General features: G+C 36.4%; 2 protein-coding genes across 5 annotated transcripts in view; one reads left to right on the top strand and one right to left on the bottom strand.

Moving 5' to 3' along the window:
• Positions 1-64: 64 nt before the first annotated feature.
• LOC126776512 (probable 39S ribosomal protein L45, mitochondrial) lies at positions 65-2,847 on the top strand. Its single transcript, XM_050499097.1, has 4 exons — positions 65-242; positions 375-621; positions 791-1,179; positions 2,534-2,847. Exons 1-4 carry the CDS (start codon positions 219-221, stop codon positions 2,813-2,815), a joined length of 942 nt encoding a protein of 313 aa, XP_050355054.1. The 5' UTR covers positions 65-218; the 3' UTR covers positions 2,816-2,847.
• Positions 2,848-3,800: 953 nt separating this feature from the next.
• LOC126776472 (regulator of G-protein signaling loco) overlaps positions 3,801-22,804 on the bottom strand; it is an 89,087-nt gene continuing 70,083 nt past the window's right edge. Inside the window, exons 4-10 of one of the 4 annotated variants that reach the window (XM_050499006.1) lie at positions 10,907-10,996; positions 9,840-10,000; positions 9,063-9,252; positions 8,738-8,869; positions 8,105-8,320; positions 5,796-6,408; positions 3,801-5,459 (exon numbers count right to left, since the gene is read on the bottom strand). In XM_050499006.1, coding sequence (XP_050354963.1) covers positions 5,353-5,459; positions 5,796-6,408; positions 8,105-8,320; positions 8,738-8,869; positions 9,063-9,252; positions 9,840-10,000; positions 10,907-10,996 — 1,509 coding nt within the window. In that variant the 3' untranslated portion in view covers positions 3,801-5,352. The remainder of the gene's footprint in view (positions 5,460-5,795; positions 6,409-8,104; positions 8,321-8,737; positions 8,870-9,062; positions 9,253-9,839; positions 10,001-10,906; positions 10,997-22,804) is intronic. The other 3 variants (XM_050499008.1, XM_050499009.1, XM_050499010.1) reach the window with 3 other exon arrangements.

The following is a 22,804-nucleotide window of genomic DNA, read 5'->3' as shown; positions in this document are numbered from 1 at the left end:
TTCTTTTTTCCTGATATTTATTACTTGGATCTTACTTGACATTGACAATTGACAGTAATTTCTAATTTTTAGGTTATGTTTGGTACTGTTACTTATTATTTCTGCAATTTACTTCAACCTAATTGTAATTCTGGTTCAAACTGATGTCATGACAATTTTAAGCTATTCTTATTAAAAAAAAAGTCACAAGGCTTATAAAAGCAAGAAGTATTTCCGCTATGGCAAATTCTATATTAACCAAAGTAAGTATTTTATTATACTACAATGAAAACTTCAAGTCATATTTTTATTCTTATTCAATGTAATAAAATAATTTTTAAGGTAAATTAATTTTATATAGCAATCAATTGCCTAATGTTCCTAAAATCTTTTAGATCAGCCCATTATGGAAGCTACCATCGTCAATTACGTTAATTCAACCCTCACGATCGACGACTTCCAAGCATTTTAATCCGAAATTCAAAAAGCACCGTGCACAAAAATATCTCAAGATAGACCTACCAGACATGAATGAAGATGAAAATAATGTAAGTCCAGAAAAGATGAGACAGAAGATGAAGGAGCGGGGACTGATGCCACCTCGTCCTTGGATGGAACGTCCATTTTATATTTCTGCAACAGGTGATTAAGCTTTAACCTTCTTATTATTCAAAACTATGTCTTAAGGCATCATTCACTAGCAGCAATCAAATTTCTTGTGTTAATATTAAACAAAAATGTTATGAAATATGATAAATAGACAAAATTTTTCCTAAAATGTTCATATGTAATGGGATAAAAATGTTTTCAGGTGGCGTCTTTGAGGGGTATGTTCCACCCGAAGGGGATGGCAAAGCTTCCCTTGTATCAACGACTCGTGCAAAACAAACAGTACAATTGCTGGAGAAAAAATCCAAATCCATGATGGCCATCCGTAAGATCAAGTCTTATGAAGAAGACTTTGATAGTAAGGAATTTTGTCAAGAAGCTCAGAACATTTACATAAAAGCCCATGAAAGTTTGGCTAACAATGACAAATATGCTTTGAGGAAGTATGTCACGGAGAAAGCATACCAAGAGTTCCGACATAATAGCCAGCTAAAGACGATAAGATGGAGATTTTTAGACTCATTGGAACCTCCCCGTGTAGTGCATGCGCGGTGCACTGATATTATCAGCAAGGAAAATATTTTTGCTCAGGTATTATTTATTTGTAATTCCATTTTTCTAAAAGCACATTCAGATCTAGTAATTGTTGTCATATAGAAAACATTTATTTATTTATATGCTTTATTGTACACCAAAAGAGTTACAGAACCATAGTTTTAAATACAAACATAAAAAAAAACGAAAGGAAATTTAAAATATTGGTATATGAGAAAAATTAAATACCATTAAATTAATTAATTTAACAAGTAACTGCAAACTTTAATTTTCTCAATTGCAATTTTAAACAAATAAAAATAATAATTGTCTGTTTGCATTTATAATATAGTGCCAAAATATCATCTAACTTTTAGTAATATTTTAGAAATTCATTTCATCTAATCAGTTAAGTTTATTTTTTACGAGTGTTTACTGATTTAAATAATCTGTTCCCCAGTACCTACTGGGGTAATGCCATTTACTGAATGTCATTTGTAACCTTATATCCCCAAAAAATACTAGTTTATATAGAAGTATATGATAATATTTATTGTTATTAGTATTAGTTTATTTGGAAACAATTCATCAACAAGTCGTCAGCCAAACAGGTGTTAGGCCTTATTTCTCTATTTCTTTAACTGTATTTAAACACTGGTAACGATTATGTGTGCATGGACTTGTCTGTTTGTCCTGAGTCTGTAATTATTTATAAGTATGTATTTACAAAATAAAATTAGTATATGTATCAGTTATATCAGTTGTCTAGTGTCCATAGCACAAGCTCTGCTTAATTTGGGATAAGATGGCCGTGTGTGAATAATGTCCCAGGATATTATATTATTGTTATAGTTAGTCTGAACTATATAAAGTTTAATTGAAATTAGTTGTCTACTATTATATTATAAATAATTGTTATATATAGTTTGTAGATAATAATTTCGGACAAGAATATTTGCTCAAATGTGTTACAAGATTTGTTTTGATTATTATTAGAAATAATGATTTTATAATTTTATTTTATTTATTTATTTGTATAAGCACCCTTATAACTTACATATAAAGCATTGAAAAAATGAATTTATAAAACAATAACAGCATATCTATTATACATGTCAATTATAAGTGTACATAGCACATCCAGATTTAATCTAATTCAAATTAAAAGTAACAAAAAATCATCAGTAATTTTGAAAAAAATGTCAAAATTAAATAATAAATTAATGTAATTGTTATAATAAAAAATCAATCGGCGATATCGTAATTGAAATTAGTAAAAGTAATAATTAAAAGTAATTGTGCATTTTAGAATGATTATGTAACTTATTTAGTAATAATATTTAACCAAAAAAAGTTTTTGTCCGTTGCAGGCAGAACCTTTTATTTTATTTGTAAATATATTTGTTTTCAGGTGACCGTCCGTTTCCACACGCGGCAGCAGCTCGCTGTGTACGACCGCTTCGGTCGCTTGCTCCACGGCAGTGAGATAGTTGCCAAGGATGTTCTAGAATATATTGTTTTCGAAAAACATCTCTCCAATTTGTACGGCACGTGGCGCGTTCACGACAAAATCATACCGGACTGGGCTCCTCCCAAAGACCCGTCTAAGTTGACGAGGCTACAGCCGGAGCCTGAACCGGTGCCGGTCGCAGTGGAGGAAGAGGTCGAGCAGCCGGCGATAGCTGATAAATAATTTATATAAGAAATAAATAGTTTAGTTACGTTGTTTGTTTTTTATTACAAATATTCAATTACTGAAACGTTATTATAACCAAAAATTAAAACATGACGTAGTTTTTTTTTTAAGCAACTCCTAGATTAATTAATTACACTCCTCTTAAGTATACTCTACTGTCTGAAGTGGAAGCCGATAGCTAGTCGTTTCATTAATAAATCACAGTTTAAGCAAATAAAGCGAGGACGTTACCGGTTTTTTTAGTGATTTGTATGTAGTTACAGTAACTGCGATTATAAAAAGGTGCTAATAATAATTTATTATTACTATATTATATTTATTGGTGATAGGGCTTTGTGCAAGCCCGTCTGGGTAGGTACCACCCATTCATCAGATATTCTAGCGCAAAACAGCAGTAATTGTTGTGTTCCGGTTTGAAGGCTGAGCGTGCCAGGCACAAGGGACATAACATTTTATTTTCTAAGGTTGGTGGCGCATTGGCGATGTAAGCGATGGTTAACATTTCTTACAATGCCAATGTCTAAGAGCGTTGGTGACCACTTACCATCAGGTGGCCCATATGCTCGTTCGCATACCTATAATATATATACAATACGCTATACATATATGAACAAGACAGACGACGATGTTGGGGCCGGCCCGCACTCAGTACGAGCGATGCGGTCGCAGATCGCACCAGCACTGTGTCTTAAAAGCATTTCACTCGAGCTTCTATGAATATGCCTGATACGTCACCAATATTATTATAATTTATTTTTTTCAAATTAAATAGTACAGATTACAAATTAGATGGGATTAATTTGTTTCGAATGATAATTTAACAGTGGCAATAATATATTTAAGGATGTAAATGAATATTATCACGGACAATTTTATTAATATTTTTGTAGGAACATCCTAACGAAATATGTTTTTGCATAGCAAAATTTCAAAATAAACTAATATCTAAAGGAAATTTATTGAAGAAAAGAAAAGTCATGTAAATGTTTAATCATATGTAATCGGTAAATCTGAGTTTCAATGTTGTCATACTTTATTACAATAAGTTAATTTAAAACGGAACATATCCAGTAGTGATCTTTATTTATCATATAAATAATTATAGTTGCCTCAAGTCTAGTGGATCTAGTCTATACTCACTTCAGAGTCACGTACAAAATCTTCCCATAATATTTACTCATAAAAATACTTTAAATAAAAAAATACTTAGTTGAGAATACCGTGAATTTATATAAAAGATCTTTCACTTCATTATTATTATTATAATATTTACAAATTTACACGGATATCGTTTTAATTTATACAGTTAATGTGAAACCAACGTATTTACTATGGTGATATACATGAATCATAATACAGAAAAGGATATAGGGTACACCCCCACCCTTTTACACGACGGTGGAAACTAGTTATATATATAATCATAAATGCTATGCAATATGTTTGTTAGAGAATCGTTCTAAGGCACGGAGTTTAGCTATGACTTATATAAATCTATTTGGTATTTAATTATTTCATTTTTTCTTTTTTTTTACACATGCCAGTATCGTGTAAGATAGACATTTAGAGCACTTGCCGATATTGACATATTATTACATGAACATCGAAAATGCCTGTACGTGATATAACATAAGTAAAAAAAAATGTACAAAAAAATCGCATTTCGTGTTATATCCAATGTCACAATGTTCAATAATTAGAGGCGTCGTTTACAATAAACGGGGATATAAAGTCACTTTATTTTACTTGAGGTAATTTTTTTTTACAGTATGAGATTTTGGCAACAGATTATTATTTAATATCGATAATTTGATTTAAACTTTATTATATAAAATTGTTTATAAAACAAATATTTTTCGAAAATTATTTTGACCAATCCGCTATTACTATTAGGAAGACTGAGCATAATATATTTTTAAAACTAAAACTTTAACTTACATTAGTATTTATTTACATAATTTTGCCTACGAATGCATTCTATAGAGCCTAAGGTCAAAGATAATAACAATCATAGAGATCTATTTTTAAATGTGTAATGTCTTATTTAATCTGTATATTAATCTGTTTTTTCATTTAGCTAACTTTCTTAGCTAGTGTAACATTGTATAATCAAAATAATTTGTCATTTAAGATACTTAAAAATAAATATATTTATAATTAATTTCTTTGTCTTACTGAAACAGCTCTTTATGAACAATTGGTTTTTTCAGTCATTCTCAGATACCTCGTTACACGTGACATTAAGGCTTGAGATTATACGTATAGAGTGTATTATTGCGTAACACGTTTGTGTAAGTGTGATGTTTGGGTATCGACGTGGAGCCCGCTTCGTGTTTATCGTCTTCATTTGTCGCGGGCGGTTTCGAGTAGCTTCCTGCGATATTGATACTTATGTATTTCTTTATAAAGTACAATTTCTTTTGGCTTCTTTCAGCTCGACTGTAGTAAGGTAGCCGACCGCAAGGCTTGTTGCTCCGTTTTCCACGGTGTAACGTGTCCGATGGCGACAGGTGGTGCCACGCGAGCGCTCGTGTTCAGACGACGGTGGGCGCGGCTCGCTGCGCCGGCTTGGGCGGCAGGGGCGGGGGGGTTCGCGGCTGCAGCCTCTGTCTTTGGGTTTCGCGGAGATTCTCTAGAAAATCTGTATAAATAAATAATATTGAAGATATAAATATGTATATATATATATATATATATATATATATTATATATATATATATATAATATAAATATAATATTTTATATTATATTTATATTATATATATATATATATATATATATATATATATATATATATATATATATATATATATGTATAATATTTACTACTTATTCTGTACATTCGTACATTCAATGGCAGCCAAAAGTCTTAAGAAGTTTTTTTCGACAGGCTTTTTTACAAAGTAATGCGACAAATAAAGGTATCCCGTTATATTTTTGTCAACTATGATACAGAAATAATAGAATAGGCGCTGACCGGGCGGGTGGTGCTGCAGCGCGGCGCCGGCCCGCAGCGCGGCGCGCACGCGGCCGTCGGGCGGCGCGTCGTCGTCGTCGTGCAGGCGCAGCGCCACGTCGCTGAGCGAGTCGGCGTCGTCGTCGGGCGCGTCCAGCGCCAGCGCCAGGTGCGGCGCGGCGGGCGACAGCTCCACGATGCGGATGCGCGCGCCGTCCAGCTCGTGCACGGGCGTGTCGGGGTGCAGCGGCGCGCCGGCCAGCAGCGCGGCGCGCGGCGCGCCGGGCGCGGCGTAGCGCTGCAGCACGGGGCGCAGCACGTGGCGCAGGCGGCGCGCGGGCCGGCAGCGCACGGCCACGGCGCGCGCGCCCAGCGCCACGCGCAGCACGACGCGGCGCTCCACGCGCGCCTCGCGCCCGCCCAGCGCCGACGACGGCGCGCCGCCGTCCACGGCGCCCTCGCGCAGCAGCACGTCGTAGGCGCCGCACGCCAGGTTGCGGCGCGCCAGCAGCCGGTCCACGAGGCGCCGCACGGTCACGGCTTCGTCCACGCCCACCACGGACGTGGCGCCGTCGGGCAGCACCACGCGGCACAGCGAGCACTGCCCGTCGCCCGTCTGGCTCGACTTCACCACCTGCCGGACGATCACGATCTCGCTTAGGAGTCGATGGGCATGATTCTCGCCTGACCGAGTGCGGGTAATAGTCGCGAGATAATATTGAAATACTTATACGGCATTTTTATTTATGAAAGGATTAAACGGCACCAAAAAGTCCGTCTCTTTTTATAATGCGATAAATTATTTTGTTATCTGCGCGACACGATGTAGTACCGATATTAAAGTATTTCTGGGACGAAAATAAAACGACACATCGGACTGAAATCATCAAAGTAAACTTGTAATGTAATCGCAGTGTTTTCTCGACGGCTTTCCAGCGCTTAAAATAGACTCGAGTTTATTTAGTGCGCTGCATTATGATAAAGTTGATAAACGATAACGTGCAAATGGAAAACCGATTCACGACGATCGTGTTAATGTTACGAGTACATATTGAGTACGTGTTCGGTCCGCAAATTATATTGCATTTGATATGTGCAATTTCGCTTTTAAAATTAACCGATTGTGTATCGTTAGCAGATTCAAATTGTTACGAATGTCTTATGTCATATTTACTAATTGAAAATGAATCTTAGAAAAAGATAATTGGAGTATTTAGTCTCATTTAATTACATATGAGTTAATACATACATACACACACACACACACACACACACCTAAATACATGCATGTACGTTACAAATTTCGATACTAAAATTTTGTATGAAAACCGTTTTTCCTGAATCACGCTGAAGTTTGGTTCGCACCAATATATATAGGGTCTCGACTTAAAAAAGTATATAGTTGGGCTTTTTGGAACGTTATATTTCTTTTCAATTAACTCCCTGTGGTATTAAGTGTGTCAACCGGAACTACGGAAGTGTTTTTTAGAATCGTGTGTGTACACTAGTTTAAATATGACATTGAATGTTTAATTTAAAAGATAACAAATTTTAACGTTAAATATCGAGCATTAGGTTGATACATATTAAGCAATAATAGTTAAGTTCTCTCTCTCCGCCTCCGCAAACATTTGTTCGACTTATCGAGGTTTTCCATTCAAACAGCGATGCGCAAACTCCGCTCCGCGTTTCACAATATTGCAGAACAATAAACACTGATAGTTTAAGACAATGAGCGTGTTTGGTCGCGATTCACGATGACTTGCCGACGTCTAATTAGTTGGGTTTAGAGTTATGTTTGTAAATAATATATCGTATTGTGTCATTATTTGTTGTTGTTTCATTGTTGGCTTCGAAATCGAAACGAAATATTTACTATTCAAGGAGGCTCTTATAGTCTTACGGACACCTGTGGTTCTCATTTCATAATAATAATTTAAATGTTAAAAAACTAAACAGAAAAACTCTTTTGGATAGAACCTTATTTTAGTTTACATACTACGCTAAACGCGGATTGACAGGATGAGGCCTAAAGATGAATTTAGGGAATCCGACTACTTTGATGTTTCAGATGTTTACGCTTTTTATGTAATGCGTGATTTCAAAATCACTATCGATATACAAACATTGAACGGATAGTGGGTTATACCTATGTACATATTCAATATTTATTAATATTTCAATATACTTAGTATTTGTGTTTCGGTTTGAAGGGCGAGGGAGTCGGTGTGACCGCGGGCACGAGGGACATTTTAGTTCCCAAGGTCGCACCGATTGTCTATGGGGGTCCGTCGGCTAAGTGAACTAAATGCAAGCAGTCGGTCACTCACGTCGGTGAGCGCGGGCGCGGGGGGCGCGGGCGCGGGGGGCGCGGGGGGCGCGGGGGGCGCGGGCGGCGCGTCGGGCGCCGCGCGGTCGCGCGAGGCGGCGCGCGCCTTCCACGGCAGCAGCGAGCCGCTGCGGCGCCGCTCCGACGCGTTCGACGCGGACTTCTTGAGCTGCAAGCGAACGCCACCCCCGTTACCCTCTGAATGTGACTCCGAGCCCTATGTATAGTAAACCAAAGTTGTCATAAATGCAAACGGATTTCGATTAGACATTTTCGACATAATACTGACATGCTTTATAACAGCATTCGTTTGTAAGAAAATAATGAGATACGAAATCGACGTGACGGGTATTTAGGTCAAAGGTCCCGATTACGTTAATTATTTGTCGAAATAACTTTTAAAATTTTCCAAAAGGAAAATTCGACATTGACATATTTCTATAACAATGAAATGTTTTCTTCCTCAACTCTAGCTGCTGCTGGCAAATTTAGAGAGCTGCCTTTCTTGATTTTGTAGGGTATTTTTTTTAAATTATAAATATTTGGCAACTCCTCGGACGGGCTTAATGTGGCCTTGCACTCCTGTTATACCTAGTCGATCTTAACTATCGATCGAGCGAGTGTAGTGGCTCACCTTGGTCGCGTCGGTCGCGTACGGCGGCGGCAGACCACGCAGGTCCGCGCGTGCGCACTCCGCGTGCACGCTCGAGCGCAGGAAGCGCGGGTAGCTGTCGAACTTCATCACGTTGAAGATCTGTTTCTGGGCCTGAGGACACGTCGGCCTCCGTTACAACATACACTTGATATTTTACAAAAACAATCGTTAATTCTGATCAAATGCGTTTTCGCGGTGGAGCTACTTTCGCATTTTTAATATTATTTTACGAGTTGATCAAATCACGACACCGATAGACCGAAAGATCAGATTTAAACGTAATATTTGGTAAACGTAAAAATACCTGTGCGAACAGGTCCTGTGGGGGCGGCTGCTGATGCAGTCTAAGTGCTGCTGCTCGCCTGGCCGCAGCGTCCACGTTGACGGGCTCCGAGGCTCCCTCGGCGAGGTGCCTCTGCCATATCTCTGTAGCGAGATTACTTCGTTTCTCATCTTCCTCGCAACATCTGTACTGCTCACATGACCACCAGAATCTGTAAGAAGTTTATATATTTAGAATAATTTGGCACGAACGATCGTAACAGCTAATACACAGCTCATACGTGTCCCACAGCTGGGCACAGGTCCCCTATTAAGGAAAAGATGGAGCTGTATCAACCACATGGTGACATGGGTAGGTGAACATACTTGTGGTAGAATTCCATCACGAAGATAACATTTAGTACTTACGAGCTCACTAAACGTTCAATTCAATTAAACAAATTCCATGTAAATATACGATATTAAGATTCTTATCTCGAGAACGCAGCGCAATCCAGAGCGAGGACATCGCTGCCCACAATAACTCTCATTATTCAAAACGAAACGTCCCGAACAATAACGAGATGTCATTTTTATGACTTTCTAGCACTTTTCTTTATTTAATCCCATGACGCGCTCACGTCTTATCGGCCAAGGCAGTTTTTTTAATTAAAATATCATTTTCGCTTTACAAAATAGACCATTATTGAGAATTGATTTTTGCAACAGATTTTAATCGTTTCTTTTATTTTCTCACGGAACACTTAAGATTGTGTGCACTGCTCTAGAAAATATGTTTTAAAACCTTGAGATAAGTTACCTAATATTTTCAGCGGCGAACTCTTTGGAGAGGAAGTGCGCAAACGCGGCCGCGCCCGGCGGGTCTGCCAGCAGTTGCTCCAGGCCGAGCGACCATCTCGCCACGCCGCCGCAGCTCGTGTTGTTATTGGCCGGCACCGACGCTGAACCTTCGCTCATTTGCTGCTGACAATACATATCCCATGATCCTGACGTATGACACATCACAAAACTTAAGACAGTTAACGAAGCGGAGAGACCCATGACATTGACTACAATGTTTTTCTTATCCATTTTTATGAAAAGTTTACAGGTGTGCCTGTACGCAAAATGTAATTATTTGTTTTAAATGCTTTTGCTTCATTAAAATCCGTCAAAATAAACGACATTTAAAACAACATTTTTCTCAGCATTTTTGTTTATAAAAAGTTTACACGTAAAGGTATTTGTTTTTAAAGGCTTTTGTTTCATTAAGATCCTTCAGAATAAAGTCTATGTTGATTGAAAACATCGTGAGGAAACCAGCATGTGTCTAATTTCACTGAAATTCTGCCTCATGTGTATTCCACCAACCCGCAATGGAGCAGCGCGGTGGAATAAGCTCCAAACCTTCTCCTCAAAAAGTGAGAGGAGGCCTTTAGCCCAGCAGTGGGACATTCACAGGCTGTTACGGTTGCATATCACTGTCTTGACACATCACGAACGTGTTCTTATATAAAAAGAAACGGTAAAAATCACAAAATTTTGAGTTTGTTTATACAGAAGTTTCGCTGATACCAATCTATGATAATATTATAAATGCGAAAGTAGCTCTGTTTGACTGTTTCTTTTTTCAAAATTTACTTTCAAATTTCCGATAGTGATTTCGCGGACATTCGGTTAGGTTACCTTGCTATGCCACGGTAGCATGCGACAGCGATCCCGTGGCGTTCCTCGTTAAGACGGAAAGGGTACCGCTGGTTTTTTAGTGGGTATTCCAATGTTCGGGGTGCACTCGGCGCCCTGGACACCGGCGAGCCCCACATGCCCCCCCACTGTTCCCATGGGGAAACGCGTAATGCGTTTTTCCAGCGTTAAAAAAAAGGTTACCTTGCTATAAATGCGATGATCGTGATGGCGATACGAGCTGCCGGCACCGCTGCCAGTCGTCCAACGTCTGAACGGCGACGACTGTTCACTCTGTAACAAACATATTGTAGATTAGTTTTAATCACCACATATTCGACCGCCGAGCAGCAATATCTAGTATTGTCGTGTTACGGGTTGAGAGTTGAGTGAGCCAGTGTTACTAAAGACGGAAACATCATTTCTTAGTTACCAGAGTTGTGTTGCAATGTATTGTTGACAATGCAAGAGATGTTTTACAGTGCCAATGCCTATGGACTGTGATGACCACGAACCATTTGGTATCCTACTAGCCAGTTTAGCTACTTATTTGAAATTTAAATTTATTATTGTACACATTTAAACATTATAATATCTTTAAACTATAGATTTACACTATCGTCTCTTGCATTTAAATTCTTTCCTCGTCTTGTCGATCCAATGATATTTGATATGAATGCTGAACCGCAACTTAGGAATTACATTTTTGATTTATAACCATACGGTATTACTTATGAACGTTGTTAAGCGGATTATTAGTTAAACGATACTGTCTTCTTCATTCAAATGTCAAATTAATAATAATAGAAAGAGACAAACCAGTGTTTGACTAAACAGTCACTAAGCAACTTTCATAAAGAAGGCCGTATAGCTTTTTAAGGCGGTTAAAAAGTGCCGACAATTCTTTCCGAGAACACCACGCTGCTATATGTATAAGGAGGATCAGATTTCATATAGCGTGGGAAAGAAATTCAAGGGCAGCTCAGGTTATGCCTTGAACACTTTTCATTTGTGATAAGAAATTTACGCATAATTTACTTTAAATTATTTTTGTTATATATGATTATGATTAAATGGAACTTATTTATTTATCATTTTCAATAATTCCTCTTTGGAGGAAACTTAAAATAAATTCCTTTTACAGCTAGTTTATCCTATTAGGTTGTCACTCGTTATCGTCGCATCTATGACTATTGCCCGTCCCGACTTCGTCCGGGTTGAACAATTATCTTTTTTACGCTAATAATGACTTGTATAGAAAGAAAAATGATACCTTGGGTTACATTTTAATTTTCGTAGGGATCTCAATTTTTATTTCAATAAAATATAGTTTATATTACTCTATGATGTAGAGTATTCTGCAAGTGAAAAAAATTTTAAAATCGATTAAGTAGATGTTGAGTTTATCCATAAAAGACAAACATACAAAACAATCAAATCCATTCTCTTTATAATATTAGTATAAATACGGAACCGAGTCGAGAAGCATACGGACGCCATACGATTTGGTACGGATTCGGGTTGACGCAGTATAAGCGTTAAGAAAAACATCACAATGACACCTACATATGTGTCCTACCCCCATTTTGACACAGAATGTGGGAGGAGCTCGCTTCCCAAAGGTCATCTTGGCGCTCTACCATCTACAAAAAGATCAAGACGTTTGAGCAAAACCGCCTTCATGCACTAGACGAAAAGCGCCAGTTAAGAAAAGAGAGTCCTAAGCCATCCTACATATTTATATTTTACTGGTGGTACCGCAAAACAGCAGTACTTGATATTGTTGTGTTCCGGTTTAAAGGATGAGTGAGCCAGTGTAATTACAGGCACAAGGGACATAACATCTTAGTTCTTAAGGTTGGTGGCGCATTGGATATGTAAGCGATGGTTGACATTTCTTACAATGCCAATGTTTAAGGGCGTTGGTGACCACTTACCATCAGGTGGCCCATATGCTCGTCCGCCTTCCTAATCTATATATATATATATGCATACAACTCTGCGGGCCAACTTTAATGTAATACTTGTTGTTGGTAAAACCAAATTTGGTCTAGCGAGCCACATTAGGGCTCATGCTAGAAAAACCAAATAATTTCTAGGGTCGTCGTCACAGAAATCGATGAGGACTATATATGTGTCCTAGCTCCTACCGCATTCGAGCAGCGTGTTGGATTAAATTCTAAATAAGAGGAGAGTCCTCTACCCAGCGATAAGCATTCACGGGTTATTACTTAACATTACTAATTGATGATATGATTTGGAATAAACGTGTGAAATACTTTGCTGGCACAAATAACGTACGACCGGGTTACCGTGTACGACCTGAATATTGAGACGCGTTTATTTGTTTAATATCAAACAAGCACTCATATATAGGTCAGGTGTGTTTATTTAGAAATCAGTAAGTTAAAAATTCATCATATACACCCGAACAGATTATATAAAATCTTATATAAAATCGTAATATTATAAATGGATAAATAGTCGAGATGGCCCAGTGGTTAGAACGTGTGAATCTTAACCGATGATCGTGGGTTCAAACCCGGGGAAGCACCACTGAATTTTCATGTGCTTAATTTGTGTTTATAATTCATCTCGTGGTTGACGGTGGAAGGTGGAAGGAAAACGTCGTGAGGACACCTGCATGTGTCTAGCAGCAGGAGAAGCGTGGTAGAATAAGCTCCAAATCTTCTCCTTAAAAGGGAGAGAAGGCCTTAGCCCAGCAGTGGGACATTAACAGGCTGTTACTAATAAATGAATTAGTTTGTTTGTTATGCCTTTTGCATTAACGTTGGGCACAGAAAACGGCATAAGGTACCTAACACCTCACGACACGTCCCCTCACTGGCGCGCGAAGTCGCGGGCGGATACCAATAATATTATTAGCAACATATTAATAAATGTAATATTGTTTAGTCATTATTTGGTCACGTTTAATATAACCATACAGTTCAAAAAAAGTTATTACGTCACAAGTATATTCCTGTAAATTTATTTTACTTCATTTTTTAAATTCACAGTCAAAATGTTTGATAATAATTTAAACATAATATCATATATTTTTTAATTAATTGAAAATATTTTATAAGACATGGCGCCTTGTCTCGACATTCTTATCTTTAATAAGAATGACATAAATATATTTGTGATGAGAGCAGTGATGGGCAGATAGAGCACTGGAAAAACCTGAACAGCTTATACAATAGCTAGGTATTACGATGTTAGGGTATGAACTCATACTTTGTATCGGTTTTTATCCTTATACAGAAAAAAAAAACAAATTTTAAGGATAGCGACACACGCCAACTATAACTATAAAACGTTCGCAAAACATTGTTACTGTAAGAAATATTATAACTGTTGGTTTCCGTTCCGTGGGAGGCCGGTACCCTTTCTGAAAACGTGTACACAAAATTTCTTTATAATCGGTTACAATATAATCAGTACGTACACATTGCCAACTAATGACGTCTCTTGTGCCTCTGATTGCACTGGCTTATTCGAAAAAAACCATCGAAAGAGTGTAAAATTCGTTTGAATAAAATTCGATGGACACATCATACATGTCATTGACGATAAATTGATTTTCATACATTATTTTAGCCTTGTATTGATAAAGTTATTTATAGAATAAAGGTCGCTAGCAAATTTATTGTTTTTTTTTTTACAACATTACGTTACATAAAAAATATCTGAGCAAACAAACATACACACTGGCACTAAGTATATATATCAATGAAGACCTTAGATTGTTAAATGTTTTTAATTATGTAGACTAATTTGTATTTTAAAATAGGAACGGCCAGCCCTTATTAGTGAATTTCTTTGTTGCGTATCTAAAAATTAAAAATATATACATGACCAATGATTTACTGTCAATATTTATGCTCATTCAAATTTTAAATAAAAAATTATATGTTATGTTAGAACTTCTTAATTTGTATTCTATTCCAACACAGATAAGATATTAAAAAAATATACTTAAATATTTCAATTGTCATTTATCTGATGAACTTGTTTCACATTTTATAGAAAAACATTCAATCCGATTATGAAAAAAGTTATTTCTAAATATTAAAAAATCCAATATGTATGTAATGTTTATTATATAATATACATTATTTACCTCAGGTTTCGAATCAGATATATACCAAACAACCATTTTACGTCAAAGAACACATATAATTAGAGATAAAACATATTATTTCACAGTAATACGAAGGAGCACACGGAAACCTCACCAAAACACTTAATTTAATATTTGACACAAGTGTGTTAGTTTAACACGAAAAACGTTCGTATAAACGCGTATCGTTCTGTGCACTAAGCGAGCTAAAACAGTAGTCACCATTGCGAACATAATGCGCAAACCATTAACAATCACAGACCAAACAGCCCCGTTTCCGGTCGCGGCGATCCGGCGCAATGTGCGACGTGAAGGCGGGGAGATGCGGAAAATGTTGATCACTAGTCATCATAGAGTGAAGACAGTATTTAATTGAATGGGAGAATGTTTATGTAATAGATATGGCCCAGTAAATAAAACACGTTAATCTCGAACAACGATAGTGGGTTCGGAAGACGCGAGTAATGTCACATGTGCTTTTTATAAAAGTTAAGCAAAATAAAAGCTAATAAATGTCCTATTGTTGGGAAATTTTCCTCTACTCTGAGATGGTATGGAAGATCTATTTTATTAGGTAATCCAGCGATTTCGGTTAAGGGGATAAAAAAGTGTCCGAATTTCAACCGACATTTGAATGATGTAGTTGTCTTCACGTCACGAACAAACAATAGCATATAAACACAAATAAAGCAAACCAAAATCCAGTTGCGTTTCCCTAGATTTGAACATGCTATCTTCGTTTAAAATCCTCACGTTCTAACCACTGGGCTATATCGAATCAAATCAAAACTATGCAATAATATTTATAAAAAAATATAACAAAAACAAATACAAATTTCTCTGATCTCATTTAAACATACACAAATAACCTTGATATGTAACATTAAATAACAGAAACGATAAATATTTCGCAAATCACAGTCTCTTAGAATATGGCCAAGGGCGATCCTATATTTACAATTACTTTAAAACGATCGTCCGACCTCCTTTTGAATAGTAACGTCCTGGCTGGATACGGACGAGATATGATCATTTATTACTAGCCAATGCCAAATCGAATTAAATATTTACGATAACCATTTACTGAGGATATTAAACTTAATACATAAATTATAGTTGATATTTGATTTATAAATTGTATGAAAAAATATGATCATATCAATCTTTATATACATTGTCGGATTTAATACAAGGTCTTAGGGCCGTTACAATATAGCTATATAGTTTCCACGCTAATAGAAACATTGTAGCGGACCTGTTTTGGATTTAAAAAAAAAAGCTATCTGTCGAAGAGGAAAAAAAAACTGCCCAGATTTTTTTTTGTTTTAGGTTAAGAAAATATATATGTTTTCCTTTATTGAATTTTTCATCTCCACCGCACCGATGATCAATCGTTCGTTCTTATTCAACCTATATGACATTGGCGAATTAATCTGTGCGATGTCAGCACAACTTAAGTCTATTAAGCTAAGAATTAAATTGAATTATAATTTATAACTACGTTATAATTCAGTATAATGCAAGTGTATGATACGATTTTCAGATTATAAAATTAATATTTATTAATATTAGTACGCAAAAGTAAAGAAAAAAATTATTTTGCACCCTTATCTCCTCTGATTGACAGGATTTTCTTATGCTTGAAATAAATGGTAATAAATGTAGAAAAATTGTGTGCAAGTTGCAAATTATATATATATCTAAAATTTTCAATAATTTCTTTTGGGGTGAACACTGGTTCACTTCAATTGCCTACCTAATGGCATGTCGTTAATTTTAACTTTTTCACTATTTATTTGTCAGTTGTGTCCTAAGATTTGTTCTCTATCGCACTAGTAACTGCACTGGGTCGATGACCTTTCGGATTTGAGAAATACAAGTTTTTAAGAACGAGCTTTTTTGGTGATCAATTTGGAAAACCTCAATACTGAATAATCTAAACGGGTGATGAATTAATAAAGTATACGTAATAAAACGTATAAGTCCACTTGGATAAACAAATGGGAGGAGGCCGTAAGTCTGGACTACGTGGGGCATTCAGAGGCTGTTACTTTACTATTTACTTATACTCATAGACACACATACAAGTAAAATGCATGTAAAAATGTATATCACGATTATTTCGCAACCAATAAACGATGTATTTTTTTTTTCGTTTGTAGCTTCTAACTTATACGGCAGCTATGACGTCACACATCGCATGGCCGCGTGTTCTGGCTACCATCCAGTTGGTCACTTGAATGACCACTATGGCGCTAAGGACACGCATTGTTCGCCACATACGGCTGTGTTTTATATCCAACAATATATATTGACGCAATTCAGTTTCACATTGTTTGATTGTTTATACGTTTGAAATAAATAATTGAGTGACAAAAACATCGGGGCCCAATTCTCCTTACAAATTGTCACTTTATCGCAATCGAATCGAAGCGAAATCGTTGCCGTTTATCCGTTTTCTTATTCTTTATGATGATATGATATCAACATATATATATATTAGGTTCGATTCCGATCCTAATAAATATAGAACAATCAAAGTTGGATTTTAATTGAATCGGTAAAGTATCTTAATCGTTATAAATTAGTAGAATTCGTCCCCTGAATAGTTAATCGTATGGCCTTATGGATCGATCTAAGAGTCACAGGGTTGATCCTTACTCGTGGGATATTGTATTACTCACTACTAACACAAGCATTACGCATAACTGAAGGGGAAAATGCGAATATTAGTAATTTTATGAAAATTAGCATTACTTATATTCTTAAAAAATAAACAGTCAAAAACTAATATGTTTTTATATGAAAAATTGAAGAGTTTCTTTGAAAGCGTTGCGTTTATAGTCCATCTCGTGCTCGGCGGTGAAGGAAAACATCTTTAGGAAACCTACATGTGTCTGATTTAACTGAACTTATGCCAGTATTCAGCTGCATTGGAGCAGCGTGGGTAAATAAGCTCCGAAAAAATAGAGGAAGTCTTAACCCAGCAGTGGGACATTTAAAATCTCTTACTGTTTGTTTCACTTTCGTGTCATGCATGTCCAAAAATTAGGAGAATGACCATGCGATGCCAGCATGCGCTGTTCTTTAACTTTAAATAACTTGAGGTAACTCTCCAAGCGTTCTCCTCAAAGGAAGGGGAAGCCTCGAATTGGGACAATTACGTTACATAGTTTATATTTAAAAAAAAAACAATTAAAACTGAATTGTCGCAGCGTATCAGACGTATAACAGCGAATAACAAAATAAATTATCTCATCATAAGCTGTAAAAATGATTCACAGTGTTGCCCGAAATCAGGATGTTTATATTTAAACAATTTATCTCGTCAATGAAACGAGATGAAGGTCCATAGATTCTGGAATCGATTCCAGGATGTTGGAAGGTTAATTACAGGATATAATTTTTGATATTTGTTACTGATTTCGACAAATGTATTCGTAATTCATACGCCTTTTATATGTTTTGTCTAATTGATTAACCTTCAGGCTTATTACATTATGTATAACACGAGTAAGGCTGAAGGTGACTACGTAACTACACATCCAGGTTTCCTTATAAACACAAATTAATTAATATATATTTAAAACTCATGTCTTGACTGTCATAAAAGTGGAACAGAAAATTGCATTTTTAATACCCTCATTAAAAATTTAGTACATAAAAAGAATTATATGTTAGTTTTGTAACATAGATATTATATAACATCCGCAGAGCGGTGCACTTACTTGTATATCGCTATCAAACTACTTCGCAATTAACGTTTCTCAACGTTATTTATTATCAATAATTACACTTTATGTAATTAGAGATTGATTAATATGATTTGGTGTAGCGAGTGTTCACTAGGTGTATAACTTATTTGAGTAACTTTATATATGGTATAAAATAAATATATATGGTATATATGGTATAAAATAAGACTTGATGAAGTCGTATATTTGAACAATTTCGACCACGACGCCCATTGTAAACTTAAGACTGGTCTTCTTTAAACGCCAAAAGTATTATAGCGTCACAACGTACGTCGCGTCGCGATGGTTCTATAGAAATGTACTTATATGGCGTCTAGCGTCAGTAAAATATGTCAAACTTGAAAACCACAACCAAACTTCAGCATTAGCAGCGATTTGTATGGAATTACGATTACTGTCACTAGATGGCGCTGTTTTCATTCCATAACATAGTAAAACATAATAAGTAAAAAAATCGCACTAGGCACAAAGTTTTTCTACGTAGCGTATTCCACCACGCTGCTCCAATACGGGTTGATATAATACACATGTGGCAGAATTTCATTGAGATTAAACACATGCAAGTTTCCTCACGATGTTTTTCTTCACCGTCAAGCACGAGATGAATTATAAACAAAAATTAAGCTTGCCCGGGTTTGAACCCACGATCATCGGTTAAGATTCACGCGTTTTAACCACTAGGCCATCTCGGCTTTTTACGTATTACATTTAATACCGTTGGTTAACGTCAAAAATATGCAATTGCTCTCTGCATCTTCGCTAGCGGCTTTATTACATTCGCATATATCATATACCAAGGTCATTTTGCATTGAAATATATAATACTTTTTATATGGTATTTATCGCATACCCTTCAAGTACCTACTTACGAATATCTTATTACAGCGTATTAGGTAATTACATTTTCCTGTACCGTCAAAACATATTACATATAACTTGAAAACAGGAAAACATTAAATTTGGTTTAAAGTAATAAGATAATTACTTCATTCGCTTATTTATTTACTGACCAATTTTGGGCAAACTGCATAGTTTGTCAAAAATTGGAAGAAAACTCTCGAACCTATTCGATACAATCGAGTTAAGAATGAATTAAAATTGGTATTATAAGCATAAAATTCAATGAATTTCTTTGAATCCTTTCAATTGAGGATAAAAAAAGTATCGCATAGAATATAATTTCATTAAATGTTATATTAAGAGCAAACTGCTTTGCGCTCCGCATTAAAGGCTGCCCCTCTGCGCTCCCGTAGGTCGTGATTTTATACATATGTGTGTGTACGTCAACAACCTTTCTTAATAATTAATTTAAGAAAAAAAACGTAAACAGTAACTCAATTCTACTGATTAATGACGGTGACGATAAGTACCCGATTCTTTTCCGAACCTTTTTTTTTAACACTGGAAAAACGCATTACGCGTTTCCCCCACGGGAACAGTGGGGGGCTCGCCGGTGTCGAAGGCGCCGAATGCGTCCCGAAAATCGGAATACCCACTAAAAAACCAGCGGTACCCTTTCCGTCTTGACGAGGAGCGCCACGGGATCGCTTTCGGATGCTACCGTGACGATTCTTTTACGATCCTACGTCGACCGGACCACAACTGCATCGTTGCGTTAATAGAATAGGAACAATTAAACAGCAACGATTCGATTCCATTGAGATGAAGTGTCAATTTGTTAGTATGATTGGCTCCCATGTCGTTTTCAAATCGGACTCTTGATTATCATAATATCAGCAAGAATAGTGGGTATAGGTATGAGAGAGGTAAAAAAAATCATTATTATACTCACAATCCACTGTAATCTCGTCACTAACTTCTCCACAATTAGCGTAGGCATCGTTTCAGAAACAATAAACTACAACGACAACCGCACTCAACTCAAATCAATCGACTCGATGTTTATCTATCGATAAAAAGAACGCATTATAAATAACTATTAAAAAAATATAAGCAAAAAGAAAATAATATAACGAAAAAATCTAGATTTAAACTTCAACCAGTCAGCGGAAGCTGTTTTACGACTGCACCGAATTTGATTATCCGTAATAAAAGTAGTAATAAAATTTCATCGAGTTATTTTATTTCGTCTATAATTCCTAATTTATCCAATCTATACAAACTATTTTTATACATCGAAAAAGTTACTGCATATAAAAGCTAAGAAAAAAAATATTGTAATTTTTTTTTATTGGATGGCAGAAGCTAATTAATTTATTTAAATAAAACATTGTGTTATAAATATTTTATAACTTTCAATAAATATTTAAATTATATACTATCAATGTAACGGATTAGAGTGCAACACCGTTAAGCTCGCCATTTGTGCAAGCATTATAACAAATATAATTTTAAAGTCTGACAAGACAGCAATTTAATGAAGCGAGAATTCTCGAATATAAATCGTGAGAGCTACATTGTTCTAAGCTATAAAAAAATAATAACTTTCGCTGATAGGGTTTTTTGAAATACTAAACAAGTTATAAAAATTATTTACATTTTAAAAACAGCGCTTCGCGACACTTTAAATGCAAAGATTTTTAACAACTAGTGCGGAGACGTCCGTCTCGCGACGTAGTCACTCGAGAACTAACGAAGGTTCTAAAACGGAATGGGCGTTGATTAATTTGTTTCCTTATCAGTAACATTATCAAATTAGCACGTAGCTACTGCGTGCTGCCGTGAAGCACGCAACGGGATAGAACCAAACCCACACAGCCCTCTGAGTGGAGTACCTACTTCAGAATGTAAACAATTCATAAACAACCTTTACCAGTTAAGTAGAACCCAGAGTGGTACTGAAGGTAGTGGTCTTGTGTAACTCCGTCAAGGTGATATCAATCACCGATCAGTGCTCTACCGCTGTTGTAATTACAAAGGGCAAAACTTGTTAGATCTTAAAGTGGGTTTTTTATATTTTCATCCAGACCGGTTTCGGCCACGGCGGCAAATCTCAAGAGGGATTAGCCAATTACACAGGAGATATTATAGTGCACAAGTGTGTGCGCAAACAAAGGTGCACTCTCTATTACAATCCGACATGACCGGAAGGAGTTCAGGCGCAGGACCAACGGCTTAACGCGCTTTCCGAGGCACTGGAGTGTACACACTTCCAACTTCCAGACTCCGGGCTGCTACTGAGAATTTTCTGACAGAAATACCAAATAACTTTTTATGGGCCCGACCTGGGAATTGAACCCAGGGCTCCGGGTCTGCGGCCTTATATCAAGCCACTAGACCAACGAGGCAGTAGTTAGTTTTTTATATAAAATAGGAAGGCGGACAAGCACATGGGCCATCTGATAATAAATGGTTAACATCGCTCATTGACGCTGTAAGAATTATTAACCATTCCTTACATCAACAATTCGCCGCCAACCTTGGGAACTAAGTTCGAATGTCCCTTATGCCTGTAGTTACACTGGCTTAGTCACCCTTCAAATCGGAACATAACAATGCTAATTATTGCAGTTTGGCAGTAGAATATGGGCTTGCACAATGTCCTACCATCAAGTAGTTGGTAGCGTATTGTTGGCCATATTAATTAATTGAATTGTGAGAGAAATATACATAAATTTAAGCTTTAAAGCATTTTCCACAGCAGTACAAGTAATGTAATACGAAAGCTCAATAATGAATATACAAAGAATAACACGCAACCAGCACCCTCCGCCCCTCCGACTCTCCCACTCAATCACCAAAATACTTCAAGACAATAATGAAAAGTTTTCTTTCAGACTTATCTCAAGAATTTATAAGACATTTTGTAAACAATCATATAGTTAATTATATTTTGAACTCTAATCGCTTTATTATAGAATTAATATTCCTTTATTTTAGGACGCGGGAGTGCAGCCGTGCTTTATCTATGTAATACGGAACGATATCGTCATGTGAAGGAACTTTTGATACGAACGATAAGTGGCAGATAATTCGAACAATACATACCAATTTGTATCAATAATCCAACGGATTACATTTAGTCAATAAAGAAATCTTATCTTATGTAATTTGGAATGTAAGTGTTTTGTATGTTAGTAATAAAATAAAATAAAAACGACCGAGCATTCGTCTGATTAATCTATGGCGATTATAAAGTGCTTTCAAGGTCCAACTTCGTAGAATATTATGATTTGGATTTTATCAATAAACAAGAAAACACAGCAACCGTTGAAGATGATCGACACGTGAGCTAAAATAGGAATAACTGGAGCAATAGGT

Source organism: Nymphalis io, chromosome 20 (assembly GCF_905147045.1).
Source record: "Nymphalis io chromosome 20, ilAglIoxx1.1, whole genome shotgun sequence".
In the NCBI taxonomy this organism is placed as follows: domain Eukaryota; kingdom Metazoa; phylum Arthropoda; class Insecta; order Lepidoptera; family Nymphalidae; genus Nymphalis; species Nymphalis io.
This window is presented reverse-complemented; position numbering and strand designations above follow the sequence as displayed.